Below are 23,323 nucleotides of genomic sequence, written 5' to 3'. Positions count from 1 at the left end.
TGCAAAGAGCTAAAGTTGTTTTAGCGGCATAATGCAGTTGTTTATGTTCTGGATGCAGTTTCCACTTTAGCATCACGCTGTCTCCTTTTGTGCAATAAAAATAAAAGTTATGTCCATATCCACTCTGCAGACCAGCCACTATCGTCCTCCTGCGACACAGGAACTGAAATCAACTGAATATGTAGTGCAAGTAGAACTAAAAGGTGAGATCGACAGTAAAACAGACTGACAATTTCAAGGAACTGGACTGCTGGGAACCAGTTCTCTACTGGAACTTCAAGGTTCTTGGTTCCCATCCCTACTCCAGGTTAGTTGTGAGAGATATCAAAATGTCACAGTCAGAGGGAATGTTGTTTCCAAGTCTAAAACGGTTGGTCAGACCTTTATTATTGTTGTTGTTGTTATTATTATTATTCCGACTGCTCTCCTTACGGCTCGCCGCAGTGGATCGGCTTCCATCTCACCCTATCTCTAGCATCCTTCTCTGTTACACCAGCTCTCTGCATGTCCTCTTTCCTAGCAGCTCCATCTTTAACATCCTTTGTCTAATATATCCTCCTCTGCACATGCCCAGACCATTGCACTCTTGCCTGTCTGTCTTTACCTCCAAAGCCGTCAGCCTGAGCTGCCCCTCTGATGTACTCACTTCATGCCAACCTTGCCCTGCCAAAGGGTAACAAAGCTTGCCTATCACCACTAATTAACATGTTAACTTTTCTTTGTCTTTCTTGGCCAGCAGACAAACAACGAGGGGAAACTAGTAATTTAACTAGTAATTAACCTCCAGAAAATTAGCAAACAGAAGTTTTTTCAAGCCTAATTATTGGACACGGTGACAATAATAATAATATAAAGTGTGTCCTTTTCCTAGCTTTAATTTGGTGGTATGCAGACTTACTGGCTTTCCTCATATCTGCTGTTCTGATAAGAGGGTGTTATTAATCTTCCCACTGTATTCTCAGGATGGTTTAAACAGTTAGTGTTAAAAAATATGAACCTTTAACAGTTAGTATTCATCTCCCCAAAATTCTTCCAAAGAGTCCAAGCAATCACCGATGATAAAGCCTGTGGAAAACTTCATCTATGACTGATGCAGTTTTTCCAGGTTACAATTTTCCAGTCTAATCACGCTGCTCGGGAGTCAGGAGTTATGTTCTCAGGAAACACTTAAAGAGCAGGTGCTGCACGTATTACTCACCTACACACACACACACACACACACACATACATGCAGTGAAGCTGAGCAAAGGATTTTGTAAACAGATCTAAGCAGCTCTGTCCTGGTAAAGCAGCACTGGACACACAAACCAAACACTTCCGCTACTGTTACACAATAACAACACCAAAATCAGCAGGAAAACCCATCAGCTATTTAAATCTCTGGCTAGTCTTCACTCTTTCTCTTTTCTCTCTGTCTCTAGCGCTGCCTTTCTCCCTGCCCTCGATGTCCTGTGCATCATCTCTTTGACCAGTGCTCTCTTCTGTTGCTTATTTTTCTAACCCACTTTCCTCCAATTTCATTTTTACAAGCCACAAACCCTGCCTCCGCTTCCCTTCAGTTGGCCCTCAATTCCCTTTTCTCTCATTCCCCTCCTCACTCCTGTCTTTCTCGCCCACTGTAAACTGGCCTGAGTTGCTCTTTCCCTCTCTGCTTGAGCAACACTTGAAGCAGCTGCACGTAGGGCACACACACACATATATATACACACACACAATTTGAAGGCAGAGTCGCTGTGGTCTGCAAGTCTGAGACACAGCAATTTTCTTAATTTGGTAAAGTCCCATTAAACTATCCTCAGATGGGTTTTCTGAAGATTTCAAGTCTTTCCTTTACACTCTCTCAGATGTGAAGCCGTGATAAGTCCCATGTGCTGCTGTTTGCATGTAATGTCGTGGAACATTATTTTAAGTTAGATTTGGGTCAACTCTGGCTTCAGTGTCCACTTGAGGGGATTTCACTCAGCGATGATGTCATTTATTTATTAACCCATGTAACTAAGTGTGTAAATCATGATTCGGTTTAATGAAGAAGACCTCAGCGACACATGTATTGTCAACAAGACTGTAACACGTGGTATAAAACAGGCAGATTTTGGTGTCGGGCACAAAGGTCAGAGTAAAAGCCAATCCTCAGCTAAATGGCTGTCCACTAACCTCTTTCCCGCTAATGCAGTTCATTAAAGAAAACTTTATCTGCCCCAGCAGGGACTCTTTTTCTCACCGCAGGCATATTATGCCATGTCACGGTACAAACAATGCAATTAATTATTTCTGCAGTTAAACAGAACAGGGTTATCAGGAACTCTGGGGCTTTTCCTACTTGTCAAGTAAACATGTCTGCGGGCCTATTAAAACAAGGACAGGATCAAGATGAACAATAAATAGTTAAACGCTCAGTGGCACACAAAGAGCCACTGAATGTCCTCAATCATTGTGGCTATTATCTAGTAAAGTGAACAAACAAAGGCAGGCATTTCTTTCCACGGCTCTAACGGGTGTCAAATTCATTGCATGATTGATGTCTCCAAAACACCCCTGATAAAAATCTTTCCATGCTAAAAAAATTTAAAAAACGTGAGGATCCTCCCCAGATGATGAAGGACAAGCATGCATGGAAACAAGAGCAGCAGCTCCTTCCTTGTGCTGTGCACGTTGCTGCTTATACTAGAGTATTTTTTGATGTAATCTCATAGATACTTACTGTATGAAAACACGCAAACTTTTTCTTTTTTTTAGTGGTCAGCTGCTACATGATTACAGCAGAGGTGCTTTCTTGTGTTTTGAACACTTATGGTAATTTCTGCGTTGCATGCCCAGCTGGAAAACAGACTGTCGACTCCAGTGAAAATGTTTCCAAGCTGAGGAGTAACAACAACAAACTGGGATACAGTTTTTTAGGTCATGAAAGAACTCTGGTCGGGTTATGGAAAGTCATAAAATAAATTACACCATGGCCATGGAAAAGAAAAAATAAGCTGCACATTTAGTTTAGTTCCAGATTGTATTTTTTGTCGGAATGTCATTTTTTTCCATAAACTTGTTCTAAAGTTAAGTTTTATTTGAACCATTACTGACATTTGATAGATGCACAAGTGCAGTCATGAAAAATAAACGTTTTCTCGGGATTCTGTGCAGTTCTGTAAAACCTTGTAGAACCACTTTCAGCAGCTATAACTTGAAGTCATTGTTTTGTGTATTACTTTTATCATTCTCTCACATCATTGTGGAGGAATTTTGGCCCACTCTTTGATTCAGTGTTGCTTCAGTTCACTGAGGTTTGCAGGTATTGTTTATTCACAGTTCTCTTTAGATCCTGCAACCGAATATCAGTCAGGTTGAGGTCTGATCTTTGACTAGGCCATGCAACACCTTGATTCTTTTCTTTTTCAGCCATTCTGCTGTAGATCTGCTGCTGTACTTGGGATCATTGTCCTGGTGCATGTCCAAAGATTGGCCCAGTTTTAGTCGGCTGATTTCACTCTACAATGCTTTGGCACACAGAGGAGTTCATGGTTTAATCAATGACTCAAAGTTCCCCAGGTTGTCTGGCTGCAAAACAAGACCAAATCATCACACCTCCACCACCAGGTTGACAGTTTGCATTAGGTGTTTGTGCTGATATGCTGTGTTTGGTTTTCACCAAACATGGCGGTGTGCATTACAGCCAAACATCTCCACTTTGGTATGCTCTGTCCAAACGACATTGTTTCAGAGTTCTTGTGGTTTGTTCAGATGCAGCTTTGCAAAGCTAAGCCATGCTGCCATGTTTTTTTTAAGCAAGAAGAAGCATTTGCCTGCCAGCCTTCCCAAACAAGTTGTACTTGTTCAGTCTTTTTCTATCTTTTTGAACTGTCATAAACTTTAACATGTAACATACTAGTCGAGGTCAGTAGAGTCTTAGGCTACGTTCACACTGCAGGCGAAAGTGCATCAAATCCAACTTTTTTGAGCCTATGTGACCCATATCCGATCATGGTATGACAGTGTGAACGGCACAAATCCGATATTTTCAAATCTGATCTGGGTCACTTTTGTATGTGGTACTGAATCACACACACCGGCGCAAGATGGCGCCGGTGTGTGTGGCTGCTCGTCTGTCACTGCCAAGTTTGTTCCTGTTTATGTTATTTCTAATTTGTGTCATCCATGAAACAAAGTCTCTGCTGAGGTATGATCGCCAGACACTATTGGACCTCAAACCTGTGGTCCAAAATATTGTGTCCTTTGGAGCTGGTGGGCAGCAACCCCTGCCCCCATTTCGATCTGAAACCCCGGGTTACCTGTACCCGGTTCCCACGCTACCTTCCCGGCGAAAGCGTCATCGTCGCCGGGGTAAACGAAGCGGTCGCCTGGTGAAGCTAAAGGTTTACCTAACGAATTATCCTGCTGTTTTCCGACCAGTGCATGGATTCTTGCCAAGGCTGTTTGCGTCTCGGCGTTTTCTGGATCCTGTTGATGCCTGTTTGGTGCCTGTGGTCGGCTTTGATGATGATGCTCCTCGGCCTCGCTGCCCATGCCCTCCCAGGCTAAACCTCCGCTGTCAACATTATCGGAACCTGAGATCGCTGCGGTGGGCTTCTGGACCTCCTGAACCCCGAGCGCCAACTCCAGCTCCCGCTAGGATTGGCCTGGTGAACGCCAGATCACTTTTAAACAAAACTTTTATTCTTCGGGACTTCTTCAGTTCCCGTGATCTGGATTTTCTGTGTGTGACTGAGACGTGGCTGAGTGTTGGTGAGTCCAGTGCTCTATCTGAACTTTTACCTGCGGATTGTTGCTATTTTAACTCGCCACGGACGTCAGGCAGAGGTGGAGGCACAGTGACTGTTTACAAAAAGGATTTTAAATGTAAGCAGTGTTTTCTACAGCCTTCGTTCTCCAGCTTTGAGCTTACCTCGTTTGAGGTGAGTCATACAAACCCGATTTTCTGCGCTGTCATCTATCGCCCCCCGAAATACAATAAGAACTTCATAAACGACTTTTCTGATTTTTTAGCTGGGATTATGCCCAACTATGATAGTGTTCTTATTGTTGGAGATTTTAATATACATGTATGTTGTCCTGATAAGCCACTGGTAAAGGACTTTTTAAGCCTTATTGACTCTTTTAGCCTGGTACAGTCCGTGCCTGGCCCTACACATGAGCACGGACACACACTGGACCTTGTTCTGTCATATGGTCTGCCTGTCACTAACTTGGAGATTTGTGACTGTGCACTCTCAGATCATATGCCTGTGTTATTCAACGTTGGTTTGACATATACCGCAGTTAAATCTGGCGCTGCTACTCGGTGCTGTCGGGTTATTAACCCCGCCACTGCCGCGCAGTTTTCTGCTGCTTTTAATCAGCTCGGCGGCCCTTCTGACTTTGTTTCCTCTGATACAGAAGAGCTAAATTCCTGGTTTTATTCTTGTTGTCAAAAAATCATGGACTCTGTGGCTCCTTTAAAAACCAGGCAGCCTAAGGCTAAACCTGAGCCTTGGTTTAATGAGAGCAGTCGTGCTGTTAAGAGGGAATGTCGTCGAGCAGAACGTAGATGGAAAAAGGATAAACTGCATGTATCATTTCAAATTCTCAAAGACTGCTGGCATCGCTACCAGAACACTGTTAAAGAGGCAAAAAGGGAATATTTTGCAAATATTATTTCTTCCAACTGTCATAACCCACGTGTGTTATTTAGGACCATTGACACTGTTCTTAATACTCCATTGAATGTCTGTCTGGAAGTTTCTCCTGAGATTTGCAATGATTTTCTGAACTTTTTTATTGAAAAGGTTGTCACCACCAGGGCTCTTATCACAGCTCCTGAATCTGACCCCTCTGTCTCTGTCCCTTGCGCTGCTGTTTTCACTCAGTTTGAGCTTGTGACGCTCTCCACTTTAGAGGATGTGGTTCGCCATATTAAGCCCACAGGTTCCCCACGGGATCCTGTCCCTCCACAATTCTTTAAAGAAATTTTTCCTAGTATACGACAGTATGTCCTTGAAATTATTAACAGCAGTCTGTCTTCTGGTATGGTTCCTGCAAATTTCAAACATGCAGTAGTGCAGCCACTGCTTAAGAAACCTGGCCTTGATCACACAGTTTTAGCGAACTATAGGCCTATTTCCAAGCTACCTTTAGTCTCCAAGGTTTTAGAGAAAATTGTTTTTAGTCAACTGAAAGATTTTATAGATGATAATGGCATCTTTGAGGTTTTTCAATCAGGTTTTAAAACCCTTCACAGCACAGAATCTGCATTATTAAGGGTTTTTAATGACATCCTTCTGGCATGTGATTCTGGTAACCATGTTGTTCTTGTCTTGCTTGACCTAACTGCTGCCTTTGACACCATAGACCACAATATTCTAATTTCTCGATTACATGATGTAGTGGGTATTGGTGGAACTGCACTTAATTGGTTTAGGTCTTATTTGTCAGATAGAACTTTCTCTGTCAGCCTTCTCGGTTACGAATCGTCTTCTGCTCCTCTGTCATGCGGCGTCCCACAGGGCTCAATTTTAGGGCCACTGCTCTTTTCACTGTATCTATTGCCTCTGGGTTCTATCCTTAGAAGGCATGGGATCTCATTTCATTGTTATGCCGATGACTGCCAAATTTATTTGCCACTAAAACACAAGGATGGCATCTCCATAAAACCTCTCTTGACATGTCTAGATGAAATTAAAGCTTGGTTGGCTCTAAACTTTTTAAATTTTAATGAAAAGAAAACAGAAGTGTTGGTGTTTGGACCCAGTGGTCCCTGTGAGTCCTCCTCTGTTGTTTTAGGATCCCTGGAAGCCTATTTTAAACCTGTTGTTACTGACCTTGGTTTTAAGTTGGACAGTGATTTTAAATTGGACAACCAAATCAGAGCAGTGGTGAAGTCCAGTTTTTATCATTTAAGGCGACTGGCAAGAGTAAAATCTTTTCTTTCGAGGCAGCATCTTGAAACAGTGATCCATGCTTTTATTTCTTCCCGCCTGGACTACTGTAACTCACTTTATGTGGGGGTCAGTCAGTCATTGCTTTCACGTCTGCAGCTGGTTCAAAATGCGGCTGCACGACTCCTAACAGGAACTCGAAAAAGAGAGCATATAACCCCCGTGCTCGCCTCTCTGCACTGGCTGCCTGTGTCTTTTAGAGTTAATTTTAAACTTCTTATGTTTGTTTTTAAATGCCTTCATAGTCTTGCCCCGCCGTACCTCTCTGAGCTTCTTCATCCCCACATACCCTGTCGGTCTCTCAGGTCAGCTGACCAGCTGCTCCTGGAGGTACCGAGATCCAGGAGGAAGCTCAGAGGGGACAGGGCCTTCTCTATTGTGGCTCCAAAATTATGGAATAATTTGCCCATGCACGTTAGAGAGGCCCCTTCACTGTCCACTTTTAAATCACGTCTTAAAACCCACTTTTATTCCTTGGCTTTTAACCTCAGCGAGACTTAGTTTCTCTTTTAATTGAAGTAGTTATTTAATGATTTCACTCTTATTTTATTTGGTTTTTACTTATAGCTTATGTAATTTTATTTTACAGTTCAAATGTACAGCACTTTGTGTCAGCTGTGGTTGTTTTTAAAGTGCTTTATAAATAAAGTTGATTGATTGATTGATTGATATTGTAGAAAGCGACTGCTGTTTGAATGTTCATGTCGCATTAAATCCATCTTTTACGTTTATCAACAATAGTGGGTGTGCTTGTTGTACAAACATGATAAGCTGAATATCGTTATTATTTAATTTCATGACACTTGTCATATTTCAGAGCTTCCCACATCTGTCTTAGCAATACAAATTCAGCATGAGAGATTCAGCATTCTTTTGTCTCACGGTTCAAAGGGCTGACTGACTTATAAAGAGGCTATTAAGTTTACAATAATCTCTACGGAAGCCACTTGATGCACACACACAGGGGATCTAAAGTTTCTTTGTAGGAAATCTAGGGCAGGTATAGCAGTGCACACACGTAGGCATGACCCGAACACACACCCTGGCTGTGAAAGGGTTAACAACCGGTCATGATCCATCCATCGCAGCAGGCCGCTGCTCAATTATTCAACAAGCTGCGATCTAGTTTCATCACCTGCCAATGCCACTTTCAGTAGTCAGTGCAAGGAGGAAAATATGGAGAAGCATCTGTGCACATAAACCAATTAAACATGTAAACTGGTGTGTCTTCTTTCTTACTCTGCCAAACTTCAAACTGCTCCCATTAAAGTGCACACTGTTTTGGAGATCAGTGATAAAGTTTTGCGATATAACCTGTGTTGTGAAAACCAATATAAGTGATAATGGTTTAACCTTAAAATCGTAGCATTGTTCGGGCTGGCCATGAAGTCAAGCTCATGCACAATCCAGACAGATTAGTTGCTCTCATTGCAAGCCCACATGAGCTGATAGTTCATCTGATATCCTTCCGTGCATCTGTCTGGCAAATTGCATATCTTGTGTGATATTTAAGCTGCTTTAAGATGCACACAGTTACTTGTGAACCTGCAAGCTGCTTTGCAACCCACCTCCACCCCAGCTTCACCTTTCCGGCTGTATCAGTGTCAGTGTCTGTTATCACTGATGCATCCTCTGTTCTGTGTTGGGTCTTGCAGCTGTTCTCACCATCTACAGCTTTCCACATATGCATGTGAAATGGTGAGAAGACCCCAGAACACAGCTTCGTGCTGCCTTTTTTTGGCTCATTTTGTCTTGACTTCAGTCATTTTCTGGGGAGAAAAAAAGATCTACTTTCAGGTAGAGAAATAGAGCTTTATTTGTGAAGACTGCTAACATAGGGGAAAGGGTGGCCTCAATCTAACCCAAGGTTTTAAAAAAACAAATCCTCCTTATGTAAAAATTACAATTAACTGCAAGGAGCTGAGGCCAAGCAGGCAGCAAGAATCCAGGAAGTTACCAGTTACTCAGCGTTTCGCTCTGATTTCTCAGACCTTCCACTGATTTAGTGCTCTGACGTTGGACTCGTCTCTGTGCTTGTCCTGCTAGACCTCAGTGCTGTGTTCCATACTGTTGACCACAATAGTTTATTACAGAGATTCATGTCATAAGAATTAAAGCAACTGCACTGCAGTGGTTTGAATCATGTCTATCTAACAAGCTCTAATTTGTTCATGTAAATGAGGAGTCCTTACACACACAGGTTAATTATGGAGTTCCACAAGGTTCTGTGCTAGGACCAGTTCACTCTACATTATTATGCTTCCCCCAGACAGTATCATCAGTATCAGGCATAGCATACATTTTTATTGCTATGCAAATGATACACAACTATGTCTGTCAAGGAAGCCAGAAGACACACACCAAATAGTTAAACTGCAGGAATGTCTCAAAGACATAAAGTGGCAGTTTTCTAGCCTGAGGAAACATGGGCTGGAAGTCATGGGAGAGCCATGAATCAAACTCAGCCCTGCCAAGTCATGGACAACCATCGTACGTTACATAACTTGCACATGCATTAAGTATAACCTGCAATAAAATGACCAGATTTTAGGTTAAAGTTTTTTTAATTAGACTTGACAAGTGTTTTTGTATGTGCAGTTTATATGTCACTACTAAGACGGCTCCCAAGTGACACAATTTGTCCCGAAGGACAAACTGAGCTACCGATGGCTAATGAATCTGTTCACCAGTGAATAAATCTATTGTACAAAATATGGAACTAACTGGGCAAAAGCTGCTAATGGAAAAAAATAAGCATAAGAAAATAAAGTGAACCAGCTCTGGCATGTCATCTCATACATTAAACAAAAGAAAGTTCAGCCCTCAAACTTTTAGTGCAATCAAAATAAACCCAATTACAGAGTTAAAGAAATGACTTGGGTATTCACCCACACATGCATCTACTGAGACCAGCAAAATTTCATTGTGGCTGGAAACTAATGCAATCCTTTGGAGGGCACTCGTCCCTTTGACAGCAAATCGTCTCAGGAAGTCACAGTCAGGATGCTCGGGTCAGAATGCGTTTGTATGTCATGTTTAATGTACAGTAGTAAGAGTGGAATATTCCATATCCCTTATAGAAAAGCAGCCTGGTCATTTTGCATGAACTTGTAGTTACATGGTCTCTCTGCTTTTTTCCAGCATTTCCTATCGCTTCTCTTCCCATGTGGCACTCTGTTTTGAAAAACAAAATGTCTAATGCTGATAACTTTCCTGATGATAAGCTAGTTTGCTGACAAAAATAAGAACATTACATCTCATTTTTCTCTCTCTCATCAAAATATTTTCTCCAAAAACCATCAAGTTTTCAGCACCCACAGTTCAAACAAACACAGTGGCTACATTTCATTTGTTTGCCTGAGCTTTTGGCAAGGTTGTGTGGTAACTTAAAGCCCTCCGAGCCTTTTGGCTGTCACCCTTCAAATCTTTCAAATCAGCGCCTCCGTCCTTTACAATTTCCTCTTGCCCAAATTAATCTTCCTCGATGTGGAGCGGAGTACACACACATACATGTGAGTGAGACCTGCAGCTAACCTGTGCTCTTAGTTTTATGCAGAAGAAACCCACAGCGCCAAAATAAAGTGTCCTGAATGCACACTATGCTGAGGACACGGAGTTCAAGAGATGGCACAGACCCCAGGGGGTGATTAGTGGGGTGCAGACAGGCACTGGGAGGCGGTTGGAGGTTAGATTGGCAGGCACTTACGTCTCCCCCGACCTAATAACTCCCAGCTGTGCTCCTCTCAGTGTTTATGTTAGAGGAGTTCCACTGCAGACCTCGCCATCGTGTCTTACTGGAAACTTCTGTCAACATGATTTCTCTTAGCACTCTGTGTTTATCTGTTAGCTCTGCATATTCTTAAGTTGCCTGTCTCTCTTTTTTCTTGAACTTTATTTCCCAGCCCTCTCACTGCATCTAATTTTCTATCCCTCCCACACATGCACGCTCACTCATTCACTTCTCTCTCTGCCTTCCTCTTCTCCTCCGTTCTGTCATTTTCTTGTTAATTCCCTTTGCCTACATCCCAGGATACTAATGCATTCGATATTGCAAATATTCTTTCTCTCCCTTGGACAGTCCGCCCCAGCTGCCCAACCCAGGCACTTCCTCTCCAGCCAGGAAACAGAGGACTGTGAATTATTCCCTTGTTTGTCAGTTCTTACTCCCTTCTCTTCTCTCTCTCCCTCCATCTAATGGCAAACTGCCCAGATCACTGCTGCCCTAAAGAATTCTGCGCCTGAACTGAAATTATATGTTGCCATCTTTGTTATTTTTGAGGTCTTTCTTGGTGAGAACTGCTGTGGAGATTCATGTTCTCGGGAGCCGTTTGCGTTAATGTCCAGGAAGTTGAATGGAAATGAGTGACGAGTTAGAAAATAGGAAAAAAAAGAAAAGAAGCTGTCATCAACCATCATCTCCTGTTAACACACCATACTACCTTTGTCTCTTTTCTCTCTCACCCTGCCCACATGCTCCATATGTATTTATAGCCGGCGCAAGCTGGACCGTGATCTTAGTTTTTGCATATGCAGTGAAAGCAAAAGGCTTCTCAAGTTGCGTAATGTGGCTGGAGCTACATCATGTGAACACAGCGTGTGTACATTTTGTGGACTCCAGCTCAGCCTGTCTGTTATCTCAACGCTAATATCAGCAGGGGTTATGGAGCTGGCCATCCCTCTCGCAGCACATTTCTCTCCTGGGTGTGTAGGAGGGTAAATCAGCATGATCACACTGTAGAACTCAAGGCACAATTATACAGGTTCTATAAATGTCTTCACCCAGGCTATTAGTCAGAGATATGCTGCAAATGGACATTTTCAGTCCAGACTGAAATCTTATAATAAAATCAGACATCCTATTAAACGAGTGAATGGTGGTACATGAAAAGGAGGTTATTGTTAACCAACAAAAAAAATCAGCCGGAACTATTCAAAACGTAACGCGGTGAGTATGATTAAATTACCACTGAATTTAAGCATTGCTTTTTATGTATAAAATATTCACCCAGTGGAGTGGAAAGGTGGTGGAGCGTGTTTAGTTATCTGCTTCTGAAAATCATCACATGCTCTGCAGAAAGGGGTGTGTCATTTTGATGTATTCCATCTTTTTTTTTATATTTACATATGAACCATTGTACATATATTCCTACATAAATACCACTGCTGTGATGTAACGTCTCTGCAAACCAAACATCAGCTGCGATTGATCTCATCTCTCTCTCTGATGCTCACGGTTTTTATTGTTCACACTTTTTATTGTTTTCTGACATCATGAACTGATAACTGTTGGCAATTTATATTTTTTCACTTTTTTTTCTGTTCCTATGGTATATACACTCACCAGCCACTTTGTTAGGTACACCTGTTCAACTATGTGTTAACACAAATGCATAATAATTAGCCAATCACATGGCAGCAATTCAGTGGCCTGCTAAAGTTCAGAATGGGGAAGAAAGGTCATTTGCAGTAAGTGACTTGCTGATCAACTGGGATTTTACCACACAAAACAGACCATTTACAGACAATGGTCGCATCAGGGAGCCCTGGGCAAAAATGCCGTGTTGATGTCAGAGGTCAGAGGAGAATTGCCAGACTGCTTTAAGGCAACAGAAACAACCACGCTTTGCAGAAGAGCATCTTTGAATGTAAAACTTAGTACAGCAGCAGAAGTCCACACCAGAAGCTAAGAACAGGAAAGTTCACACAGACTCACCAAAACTGGACAATAGAGGATTGAAAAAATGTTACCTGGTCTGATAAGTTTCAATTTCCTTTGTGACACTCTGACAGTAGGGCCAGTTTGGCCTGAATAACATGAAAACATGGATTTATTCTCACGCTGATGATGGTGGTGTAATAGCGTTGTGGATATTTTCTTGGCCCACTTTGGGACCCCTTAGTACCAACTGTCCATTTGTTAAACACCACAGTCTATATGAGCATTATAGCTGACCGTGCCCATCCATTTATGACCACAGTGTACACATCTTTTGACGGCTGCTTCCAGCAGGATAACACCCCATGTAACAAAGCTCGAATCACCTCAAATTGGTTCGATAGTTGCTTCACAGAAAGAAAGCCATAGCTGATGTTGTATTTCCTGCATGAAGAAAGCTGCGTTACGATACAGCAGACTGTTGCTGGTTGTAACCACTGTCTGATCCTTTAGCTGTGTCACTGAAGTTTGAAAGATAACTAACAAACTAGTTTGCCAGCTTATTACCAACCGCTGCCTCTGTGACTGTAGCTGTGATTATGACTCTAACTGTAGCTATGGATGTGGTTTGGCTGTTAGGAATATAGCTGTGAGTCATTAGTTTAAAATGTGTGTGTGTGGGTGACTATGTCAAGTAAATTGTGCTGGTTGAGTACAGTATTAAGTCCCTACCGTTGTTGCTAACACATCTGTAATAGAAGGGCCACAAAGAATGGCGTGCAGTTACAAATATTCATGCACACTATTTGATTGTACCAGCACTACTGCAATAGCCATGTCCTCAGGCAACACAACTGGTCAAAGCATGGCCTTTTAAAATGAGTGATGTGTCAAGTGTCAAGTTACCAGTTCTTTTTCTAGTCTCTGTTGAGGGTTTCCCTTAACTGACAGTGTAGATTAATCGTATTGTGTAGGATTTATGCAAAGCATAAATCATCTTTTAACAAACATCTTTTTCCCATTCACTTGCAGGAGGCCCAGGCAGAAGCTCAAACCCAGCCCGAGTCCCAGTCGAGGCCCCAGGTCAACCCATCCGAGCTCGCTCCACGTCTCTGCCACCTGGTGCGGTCGGAGATGGGCTACGGCTTCAACCTTCACAGTGATCGGTCGCGGCCCGGACAGTACATCCGCTCCCTGGACCCCGGGTCACCTGCAGACCGTGCCGGGCTCCAGCCTCAAGACAGACTCATAGAGGTGTGGAGTCTTTGTATCTGTAATATTACTCAGAAATGTAAAGTGCAACATATTACTTGTAACTGTTCTTGAAAGTAATGCAGTAATGTTACTTAATTACTCACTATATGAAGTAATCTGTTACATTATTCTGTAAATGACCTGAAATGCAATTTTGTATAGTTACCAGTTCCACAGACCACACAAGTAACTATTATAAACAAGATGCATACACAGTCTTTCTTTCAGTTTTGAATGCATGACCATAAAAACCAGAAACACAAAGCAAATCTTTTCTTTGTGTTGGTGGTTTTGCCGCCCCTCCCTGAGACTTCAAAGCGATCGTCATGGTGATTCTACTGTAGATGTACAGGTAGAAATGGAGGCTGCAGGTCCGACTGACGCCCGTTGAAGTTCAGGGCCTGGTTCGCTGGTTTGGAGTCGCCATACGTTCAGCTTTAACATCAATCTGGGTTCTATCTGTGTTAGTAGCATCATCCAGTTTGTCTGTCCTGGAATCACTTTGCATTTCAACATCTTGTCCTTTCGTACAATAAAAATAAAGTTAACATTCATTCCTTAAAAGCTGTAGACCTCTCCACCATTTACCTCCTCTGAGCCCAACATGCAGATGACTGAAGAACCAAGTAACACAAGAAAAACACATAACTATTATTGTAATGTAATTACTTAATTTACTACAACAACGTGTTACTGAAAAGTGTAATGTGATTACATTAATTTGTGACTTGAGAACACACTACACCCAGCACTGAATATTTCTGACAATTCAGTGCAATCCAGAAAAATCACATTGTCCAGTAAATTTTTCCTTTTTAAAGGTAGGAAAGTCCAGTTTTTACAGGTGTATGTGTTTGTGATGTAAAATTAAGTTATTCAGACATGAACAGTATGATGACAACATCCCTGAATTCTGTGACCATGTGAGATTTTGAAATTAGTTAACTAGATATAGCCTAAGTTAAAGGTTGTGCACAGTCCCCAAACAGATACTTTTAGGACATAGATAGACTTGCATGCTGAATGAGTGAAGTTAGTAAAATTTGGCAGGTCAAAGAAGTGTCCTTAAGCAATCTACGGTTCAAAATTTCCAGAACAACATATTAAGTAATTATTGTGTGAGAGGTTTTTTGGCGTGGTCTGCTGTGGGCACAGCAGACCAGAAAAACAAGTGAGGATATTTTAAAGCACGTAGACGCACACTGATGAGTTGATTACTGGTGATGCATACTGCATTCCCTTCACGGAAGATTATAAGAACCCCAAAAGGCCTCTTTCGTAAGAAATGACATACCAAAACACATGAGTATTTTTACACAAGACATGCGCCACCTTATTGGAAACCTTCAAAATTCAGCAATAAACCATTTTAAATGGTATAAAATGGAGATTTGTCATTAGTTGCTATTTTTAAACAAAGGCTTCAGGAGTTGAGAGCAGTCTCACACATGTGATCAAATACAGATGTGACCCTGGCTGTAATTAAAACGACGGGCGTTACGCGTTTGTGTTTCTAAGGATAACAGGACCTGCAGCCTGAACTCGAGCTTTACTGTGTCAAACTGGTGAGGCAGAGCAGGGTGGTCTCAGGGGAGAGGAGGATCTGCTATAAATCACTTTGAGCTGAGACACGAAACAATACGGAGCGTATATGTGCTCCCTCAAAAACATGTAGAAAGAGACTGAGTGAGGTGGATAGCAAAGAAAGAATGCAGCAGAAAATGAAGATGCTTGTGCAAAAAAGAAAAACAACATAATTATTTCAGATTTCCACCGGAGTGAGGAAACTGGTTAGAAAGTTCACGGATGTTTGGTGAACTTTCCCCTAGATTAACCAAAATCCACGCTACTGAAACATTATCATCGTTATAAGTCGTTCTTCATCGGAGTGTACACACACACACGGCATTCACCGTCCATTCTCATGACCTTTGACCTCTCCGGCTCTACATCAGGGTTGAGACTAGAGTGCAGCACATTACATGAAACAGGACTCCAACAGGCTCTGATAGAAAAGTTAAACGAAGCTAAAATCCAGAGAAACATACTGATGCTTTTGTAGCTCCTGGTTTCAGTTGATAGCTCGCAGATATACTTCCTCCTAAGTAAATAAGGTAGTGTATTACGATGAGTAGAAGAGTTAGCTGAAGAGAGCCCCATCAGCCAGTTAGCAGTTATGACACATATTTAATTTGAATGTACTGGCAATCCTAAGCATAAAAATCACAATATGCCATTAGAGCAGATTCGGTGGTGCAGTTTTTTAGCACTGTCACCTCATAGTAAGAAAGTTCTTGGTCAGCTGGGACCTTTGTTTATGGAGTTTGTATGTTCTTCCAGTGCCTGCGTGGGTTTCCTCCAAATGCTCTGACTTCCTCCCACAGCCCAAAGACATCCATGTTGGGTTCATTAGTGATTCTAAATTGGGTGTAGGCGTCAGTGTGATGGGGGGGGGGGGGGGGGGGGGTCTGCTATTCTGCGTTAATCCTACCACAGACTGACAACCCATGTCTCTCTCAATCGAGCCCTTCCACAACCTTAGTTGGAGTTCAAGGAAATGCATGGATATTCCGGAATGCTTAAAGTGAGTTTCGCCCTTTTTCTCCAGTCTTTATGCTAACCTAAACAAGCACAGCAGAGTTGCTGTTCACCAAAGTTAGCAAAAGGCGAGTTTGTGCTGGCAACGTGCTTATCATTAGAAAATAAAGTGCGCTGATGCTTCACTGGAAAATTAGATGGCTGGAGAGAGAGTGTGGGAACATCCTGTAGCAGGTCAATGAAGGCACTGACTGTCCTCCACCTCCCTTCTCCATGGAGACAGAAACCGAGGGACACTCACAGACATGAACATTCATATACAGATGAAGTTGAATGGTACTCAACCTCACTCATTTAAAGCGCTTGAGTGAAATTATGAATACGTATGCATATGCAGAGTAAAGAGCAGGGTTAATTGGTATAGAAATAACACGCCCAGTATTGTGTGCTTAGTTTAGAGCAGAGAAAAAGTTATTTTTCATTTCCTGTCAAATTCAGTGTATGAGTTGTTTGTGGATCAGCAAATCTGAGTCTTTGTGAAGTTAGTTGGCTGCTGTGTGAGTTAGTGTGGGAGAGCACCCTGATAATTACAGCCGTCTCTGACCATGCATCAAGATGCGCTTGTGTTATCTGTCAGCAGCTTGTTAGAGAGGTGAACAACCATGACAGATCTCTCTTTCTCCATCTCCCAGCATCTTTTTCTCTCACTACGCCCCATTACACAGGACGCGTGTTAAGACTATGATGAGAGCTCAGCTTTCTGCCCATGTCTGGCAGAAGCCCTGACACCAGTGAACGCCTCATCAGTCTCTGCGCCAACTGCCTCACTCATTCCAGGTTTACCCACATGGACACGTGGAGTGTTTTTTCCACGTTATGGCACCATGGTGGCCTAACACCTGCATGATGATAGCCTCACTGTCTCGCTCATCACAAACATCACATGTTTAATTTAGTTTGCTGTCAGCGAAAAACACCTTACAACAGGGTTGGGCAAATAATTTTTCCAAAGGGACTGCTGTGGAGGGCCACACCAATAAGATGAACCGAGTTCTTCTCAATAGTAATTTTAACCCTTTATATAAACTAATTTGTGCGACTCTCCACAGCGGTCCCAGTTTTTCTTGTGGTCCCATGGTAAAAATGTATATCCCACCCCTGCCCTACAGTGTCAGTCAGACACTACTTTGACTAAAATACTGTATGAATACATCAATATAAGAACCACTGATGGGAATGCCATGATTTATATTTATAGGCATCTTCAGGAGTTGCTATCATTTGATGCTCAAAATGCTGCCCCCTAATGTAACCACAGGTTTTCCAACACTTTCTGTTCTGACTATTTTAAATGGGCAAACATTGTAAACATGCTAAACCTAGTAACCCAGTAGAGGTTATTGTGCCTATTATCATTCTTACCATCAGCATTTTAGTATATTCAGTTTTTTGCTGCATATAGATTGGTGCAGCCTCATGGACCTCCTAGTTTGCCTATAGTTTCTCATTTAAAATGGAAATGCAGCTATGTGTGCCTTCTTGACTCCCACACCATGTGCAAGTTTGATGTGAAGATCACTGGTGGAATCTTACGCTCTAATTCCTGGTAGAAGATTTCTATTGGTGTAACATCACTACAAACCTGTTAAACTCCATGGAACCTGTTAAATTCCCTGATGAAGGCATTGGAGTTTTCTATGTTGAAAATAAAAGTAAAGGTATTTTAAATGTGATTCAAGTTGCTGTAAGGAACGCTTACGCTACTATCCTAACAGAGCACTTTGCACTTTGCTCCTAGTCAGATCCTTTAGCTTTCAGGTCCTTTTCTGTAGAAGCAGCTCCCAGTTTGGTTTCAGAAGGCAGACCAGTTAGGCTTAAAAACTTCATTTTAGATCAAACTTAGTTTCAGTTATGTTCCACTAAGGCTTAGACTTCAATCTTCGTATGTTTCTTCTCTTTCCCCTTATCCCCCCTCTCTGAGTCTGGAGGTTTCTTCCTGTTCAAAGGGAGTTTTTCCTTTCCATTGTCACCAAGTGCTTCTTCAAAGGAGGTCGTCTGATTTTGAAGGTTTTCTTTTCATTCTAATATTGTAGATGTAAAGCACCTCGAGGCAAGTGTTTCTGTGGTTTGGAGCTATATAAACAAAACTGGGTAATGTAAATTACATTAACATCTGTTACAAGCATGAATTAATCTGAGGCAAAATACTTGCAAACATTCATCTAAATCACATTTCATGCTTTGTTTGTTTGTCCGGCATCCCCTCCGGGGACTCTGCGTGGACAGATGTGTTAAAAGTCACTCACAGTATCACATGCGTCATATTCTCAGATGTGTGGATGCATTTAAAATTGTTTGTTTCGATCAGTCCAAGGTTAGACCCACATGTGCAAATAGCATGAAAAACGTGAACTGCAGGTGGCAGGACCTCAGAAACGCACAGTCAGAGTATCAAGAGGTCCCACAAGGGTTTGTCCCATGAGAAATAAGCTTCTGCACGTTTCTACAGCCTGTATTAATGAGCTCAGTGGGCAAAGAACAGAGTGTATTGTCTTGTGTGGGATGGACTGTTAATGAAGTCTGTGAAACATGACACAACACCTGTTGTTTGGCCAAATACAAAGATGTTTGTTCTCTCGGATTCAAACTGTCTGTCTGTCCCTCTGGCTGACATAAGTCCTGCATTTGTGATTTTTGATGTAGAGAGGTTCACATTTTTCCATATGTTGATCCTGCTCTCTCTACATTTCATTTCCATCTACTCTCTTTGCCCTTCCTTTCATTTTCTGTTTCCTGGTCTGTCATATTGTACCTTTTTGTCTACAGTTTTATTTTCTAAAGCTCAAATTTTCCATCCTCCTCTATCATAAGCAGTGAATTTTTACACAAATTTCCCTTCAGTACACTGACACCTGAAACTTGCACTATAGCCAGAGCCAAGGAGAGCCATCAATAATTGATTGTGTACCGACACTAACTCGGCATGTCGCGACTGCTGCCTTTTGAGAAGCCACGGTCTACTCAAAGTTTTCAAAACACAGCATCTAGATAAGATGAGGTAACAACAGACTGTTGTGTTATGCAAGTGAAGTGTAGAAAGCAAGGGCGACGTCACACAAGAGTAGATGTGGATGTGTGCTTTCCACACTGTTACGTCACGCTGCATCCATGGCCACACGTACGTACAGATGTAAAGAAAAAAGCTTTGCTTAATCGCTGTTGCAGAAATTCAAGAGGTAGTAGAATTTTTGCATTTTTCAGGCCCCCTGAAAAATAAACTCTGTGCAATTAGTTTGTGGCTGCATGGCTCCCCCTGCTGTTTGAATGAGGTAGCACAGACTTATATACTGTACTGTCCCTTAAATACTGACATTTCAGCAGAAGTCAAAATACCCTAAATGTCATTCCTTTAGGCTAAAATTTCATGACTATTCCGAAAGTGACCCAAAATGACCCTGGGTCGAATCAAGGAAAATCATGTTTTGAGGGAGTCTTGAATCATCAAACTATACATGCCATGTCTGTGTGTATTTTTTATGGGACAGTGATGACAAAGTTGAATAAGGACCTCAACATTGTAACGAGGACTGTCCGTGTTCCCATCCCATTTGCCCAGATTGCCCAAAAGACACTTCATGGGAGTGTAGATAACTTCATGTTGCTGGTTATAGTTACAGTTACTCGTGTAGCTGGGACTGTGACTGAGCATTAACTGTTTACAAAACAGGTCTTCATAATAGCATGAATAGCAACTTACTCAAGGGTCAGAAGGTTAGCAGGTGTTCAGTCCAAAATAGAGAGTACTATTCACTGTATAGCTAACTATTAAGAAATTCAGTTTAAAGCTGTCATAAGCCTGGATGGAAAAGTTAAAAAGAATAACATGTAAAAGCATGATTCTTTTAAACAAAAGCAACCTTCCTTTGTGTGTGTGTGTGTGTGTGTGTGTGTGTGTGTGTGTGTGTGTGTGTGTGTGTTTTCCAGGTTAATGGCGTTAACATCGAGGGCATGCGGCATGCAGAGGTGGTGGCCTTCATCAAGAAAGGGGGAGATGAAACCTGGCTGTTGGTGGTGGATCCAGAAACAGACGAGCACTTCAAGAGGAGGGGATTGATCCCCACAGTCAGCCATGTAAAAGGTGGGATTGTGCTACATCAGGCTATTTGATGGGCTTGAATTTCCAAGAAGCCCTGTTGAGGAAGCACATGGCAGATATTTTATTGCATTATTTTGGTGAACATTTTTTCAAAAAAGATGTTTATAGTTTTTAAAAACTAGATAAAGCATTCTTCTTTGTTAGAAGACAGTCACAAAGATAGCCTGTTTGAACAAAAAAGCTTTAACTACTTTTTAAAGGACTCTACAAAATCAACTTGTAGTAATACATTGTTCCACGGTTTTGGTGCCACAGGCTGAAAGGCTTTGTCATCCCCTCTCATCTATTTAGTCACATACAGGGAAAACTAACAAATTCAGAGCCTGTGAATGAAGACAGCAAGCAGCAGTGCAGTTTGTAGGTAGCTGACATAAACAATCTGGAGCCTGGCCATTTAGTGCTCTGTATGTAAATATTAGAATTTTTAAACAAATCCTAAAATTTATTGGGAGCCAATGTAAAGAGGATAAAATGGGAGTGATGTGAGCTTACTAGAACCTTTTAACAGGATGGCCACAGTATTTTGTATCGCTTGGAGAGGTGAAAGAGATGATTTGTCCAAGAATGTAAACATGGTATTACAGTAATCTAAATACGATGGCACAGATGGATGAATATTTTACTCCCGTTCACCTGAGGAGACCATATGTTGCAATTTAGAAATGTTCTTTAAATGAAAAAGGCAATAAAGACAGAATAGAGATAAAGATGTTTCATCCAAGTTGGTGATATTTAAAACAAAGTAATTGGTAGAGAGCTAATGACTAATCTGTGTTAAACAGTGGACTAGGGAAACCTCACCTGTCCAGCTGGTGAGGTTTTAAAGGGATATAAAGCTGAATGTCATCGACGTAAAAACATTTCATAAGAAAAATCAATAAAAGATTGAAGGATACCAGCTAAAGGATTTAGGATTTAGAAAGAAAAATACTAATTACCCCATGACTAAACCTTGTGGAGTCCCACAGTTTAGGGAGGCAATGTTAGAGGTGCACTTGCCAACCCTAACAGAGAAAGACCTATCAGATAAGTAAGATGAAAACCAATCTAACGCAGAGCCAGCGATACCAACTAAAACCTTAAGCCTATAAAGTAAAATGTTATAGTTAATGGTATTAAAAACTGCACTGAAGTAAAATCCATAAGACGCCATAAAAAGATCATTATAGACCTTTAAAAGAGTGGTGGCAGTGGAGCGCTGCTTTTTACAGCCAGACTAATTTGGCTTTAATTTGTTCAGGTCATCTGCTTAGCACTGACTAAAAAGTCTAGCATACACAAACGAATAATTTGGGGTATCTTCCTATGTAAAGTTAGAAGAAAACATCTAATGAGATCCCATTTTTTTAGATGAACACTTATTATCAAATAATGACAAAAGTAAAGACAAGCACTATGTCAAATAAGCCGTCAGCTTGGAAAACACTTCCTTCATATGTGAATGTTTTCGCAGACTATGACGGTCCATCCATATCCAATGGCTCCCCCAGTCCTCAGATCAATGGCAGCTCTACCACTCAGTCCATCCGGTCCACGCATTCTGACCTCAGCAGCCAGGGCAACAGCACGCAGGTGGATGTGAGCATTCGTGCACAGTGACATGTTTGGGCTTTGTACCTCCACATAAAAGCCTCTACCCTAAACCTTTGTTTGCATCTGTCTGTCTCATCATTTCTAGCTGGCAGATGATGAAGGTGGCCAGCTGTCTGACCCCTTTGCCGAGATGGGCCTGAGTCTCAGCGCTACGGCGGCAGAAGAAAAGATGAAGGTCCGTGGTAAAGAAAAGAGGAAGGCCCCGCAGATGGACTGGACGAAGAAGCATGAGCTCTTCAGCAATTTCTGAGACATTCTGCTCTAAGGACACGACAAAGGACAGAGCTCTATGCAGTGAATGGGAGACTTATCCTCTTGATATACAGATTCTCTTCTTCTTAGACAAAGAACCAAGATAACCCCTAAAACAGAAGATATTTTCATCCTGGGATTTAATGTGACAGAACTGTGACAGAACTGTTCGAAGGATTTTACTTCTTAAGTGACTTAATAGTCCAGCATAAAGGAAGTGCTATATGACTTTGTGACTGCAAAAAATATGCTCAGAAGGGAACTTTGTCCTTACATGTACTGCTGTCCTTGGGGAAAGTGCAGTCAAATATTCACAAATTTGCCTTTGTCTTTACTTGATTATCCCATTCTCCCTACTCCTAGAGACTCTTTTTGACAGCTATTTTTATATTTAAAAAATATAAGCGACTATGATTAAACAGTATCCCATCATCGTGGACTGCGTTTGAGAGACTTTTGAGGACACTGTGACATGAATGATTGTGGATAATGTGGGGATTTTGTTCCACAGAAGTCATAAGAAGCCCAAAGTTTGACAGAAGATCACTGTGAAAGTGTTGAGACCCTCCACCTTCAGCCCATTGATCCCATGTTTGATTGTAACCACTGATAAAGAAAATGATAGTTGAGCATAGTGTATCCTACGTGTATTTGTACCCTTACTTTGAGTCGATTACTTTGATTTAAGAATCCCCTACTTGTTATTTAACCATTAGTCGTAATAAGTGTATCACCACTAACCTCTATTTACAAAGTGCTCCAGTGCACACATGCATAACAAAGGGAGGCACCACTATTATTAATTGTCTTATTGAAGGAAATAATAGGCATGAAAAGTGAGGGAGTTTCTCAGGGGAAATAGTGTGAGGGATGAGTTTTGTTGTTGTTATTGAAGGCTTGATGTGTACAGCAGGGGGCGAACTTACACCATGAATAGAGACCCCCTTTTGG

General features: G+C 41.7%; 1 protein-coding gene across 2 annotated transcripts in view; it reads left to right on the top strand.

The window, feature by feature from the left end:
* The window catches only part of LOC146520226 (Na(+)/H(+) exchange regulatory cofactor NHE-RF2), a 37,641-nt gene extending 14,640 nt beyond the window's left edge, over positions 1-23,001 (top strand). Inside the window, exons 3-6 of one of the 2 annotated variants that reach the window (XM_085156798.1) lie at positions 13,612-13,833; positions 20,356-20,509; positions 21,981-22,099; positions 22,206-23,001. In XM_085156798.1, coding sequence (XP_085012924.1) covers positions 13,612-13,833; positions 20,356-20,509; positions 21,981-22,099; positions 22,206-22,370 — 660 coding nt within the window. In that variant the 3' untranslated portion in view covers positions 22,371-23,001. Of the gene's footprint in view, positions 1-13,611; positions 13,834-20,355; positions 20,510-21,980; positions 22,106-22,205 lie in introns of both variants that reach the window. The other variant, XM_085156796.1, reaches the window with a different exon arrangement.
* The last annotated feature ends 322 nt before the right edge of the window (positions 23,002-23,323 follow it).

The sequence above is a fragment of the Neolamprologus multifasciatus genome, chromosome 4 (genome assembly GCF_963576455.1).
Source record: "Neolamprologus multifasciatus chromosome 4, fNeoMul1.2, whole genome shotgun sequence".
Taxonomy (NCBI): domain Eukaryota; kingdom Metazoa; phylum Chordata; class Actinopteri; order Cichliformes; family Cichlidae; genus Neolamprologus; species Neolamprologus multifasciatus.
Note: the sequence above shows the minus strand (reverse complement) of the source record. Positions and strands in the feature narration are given on the sequence as shown.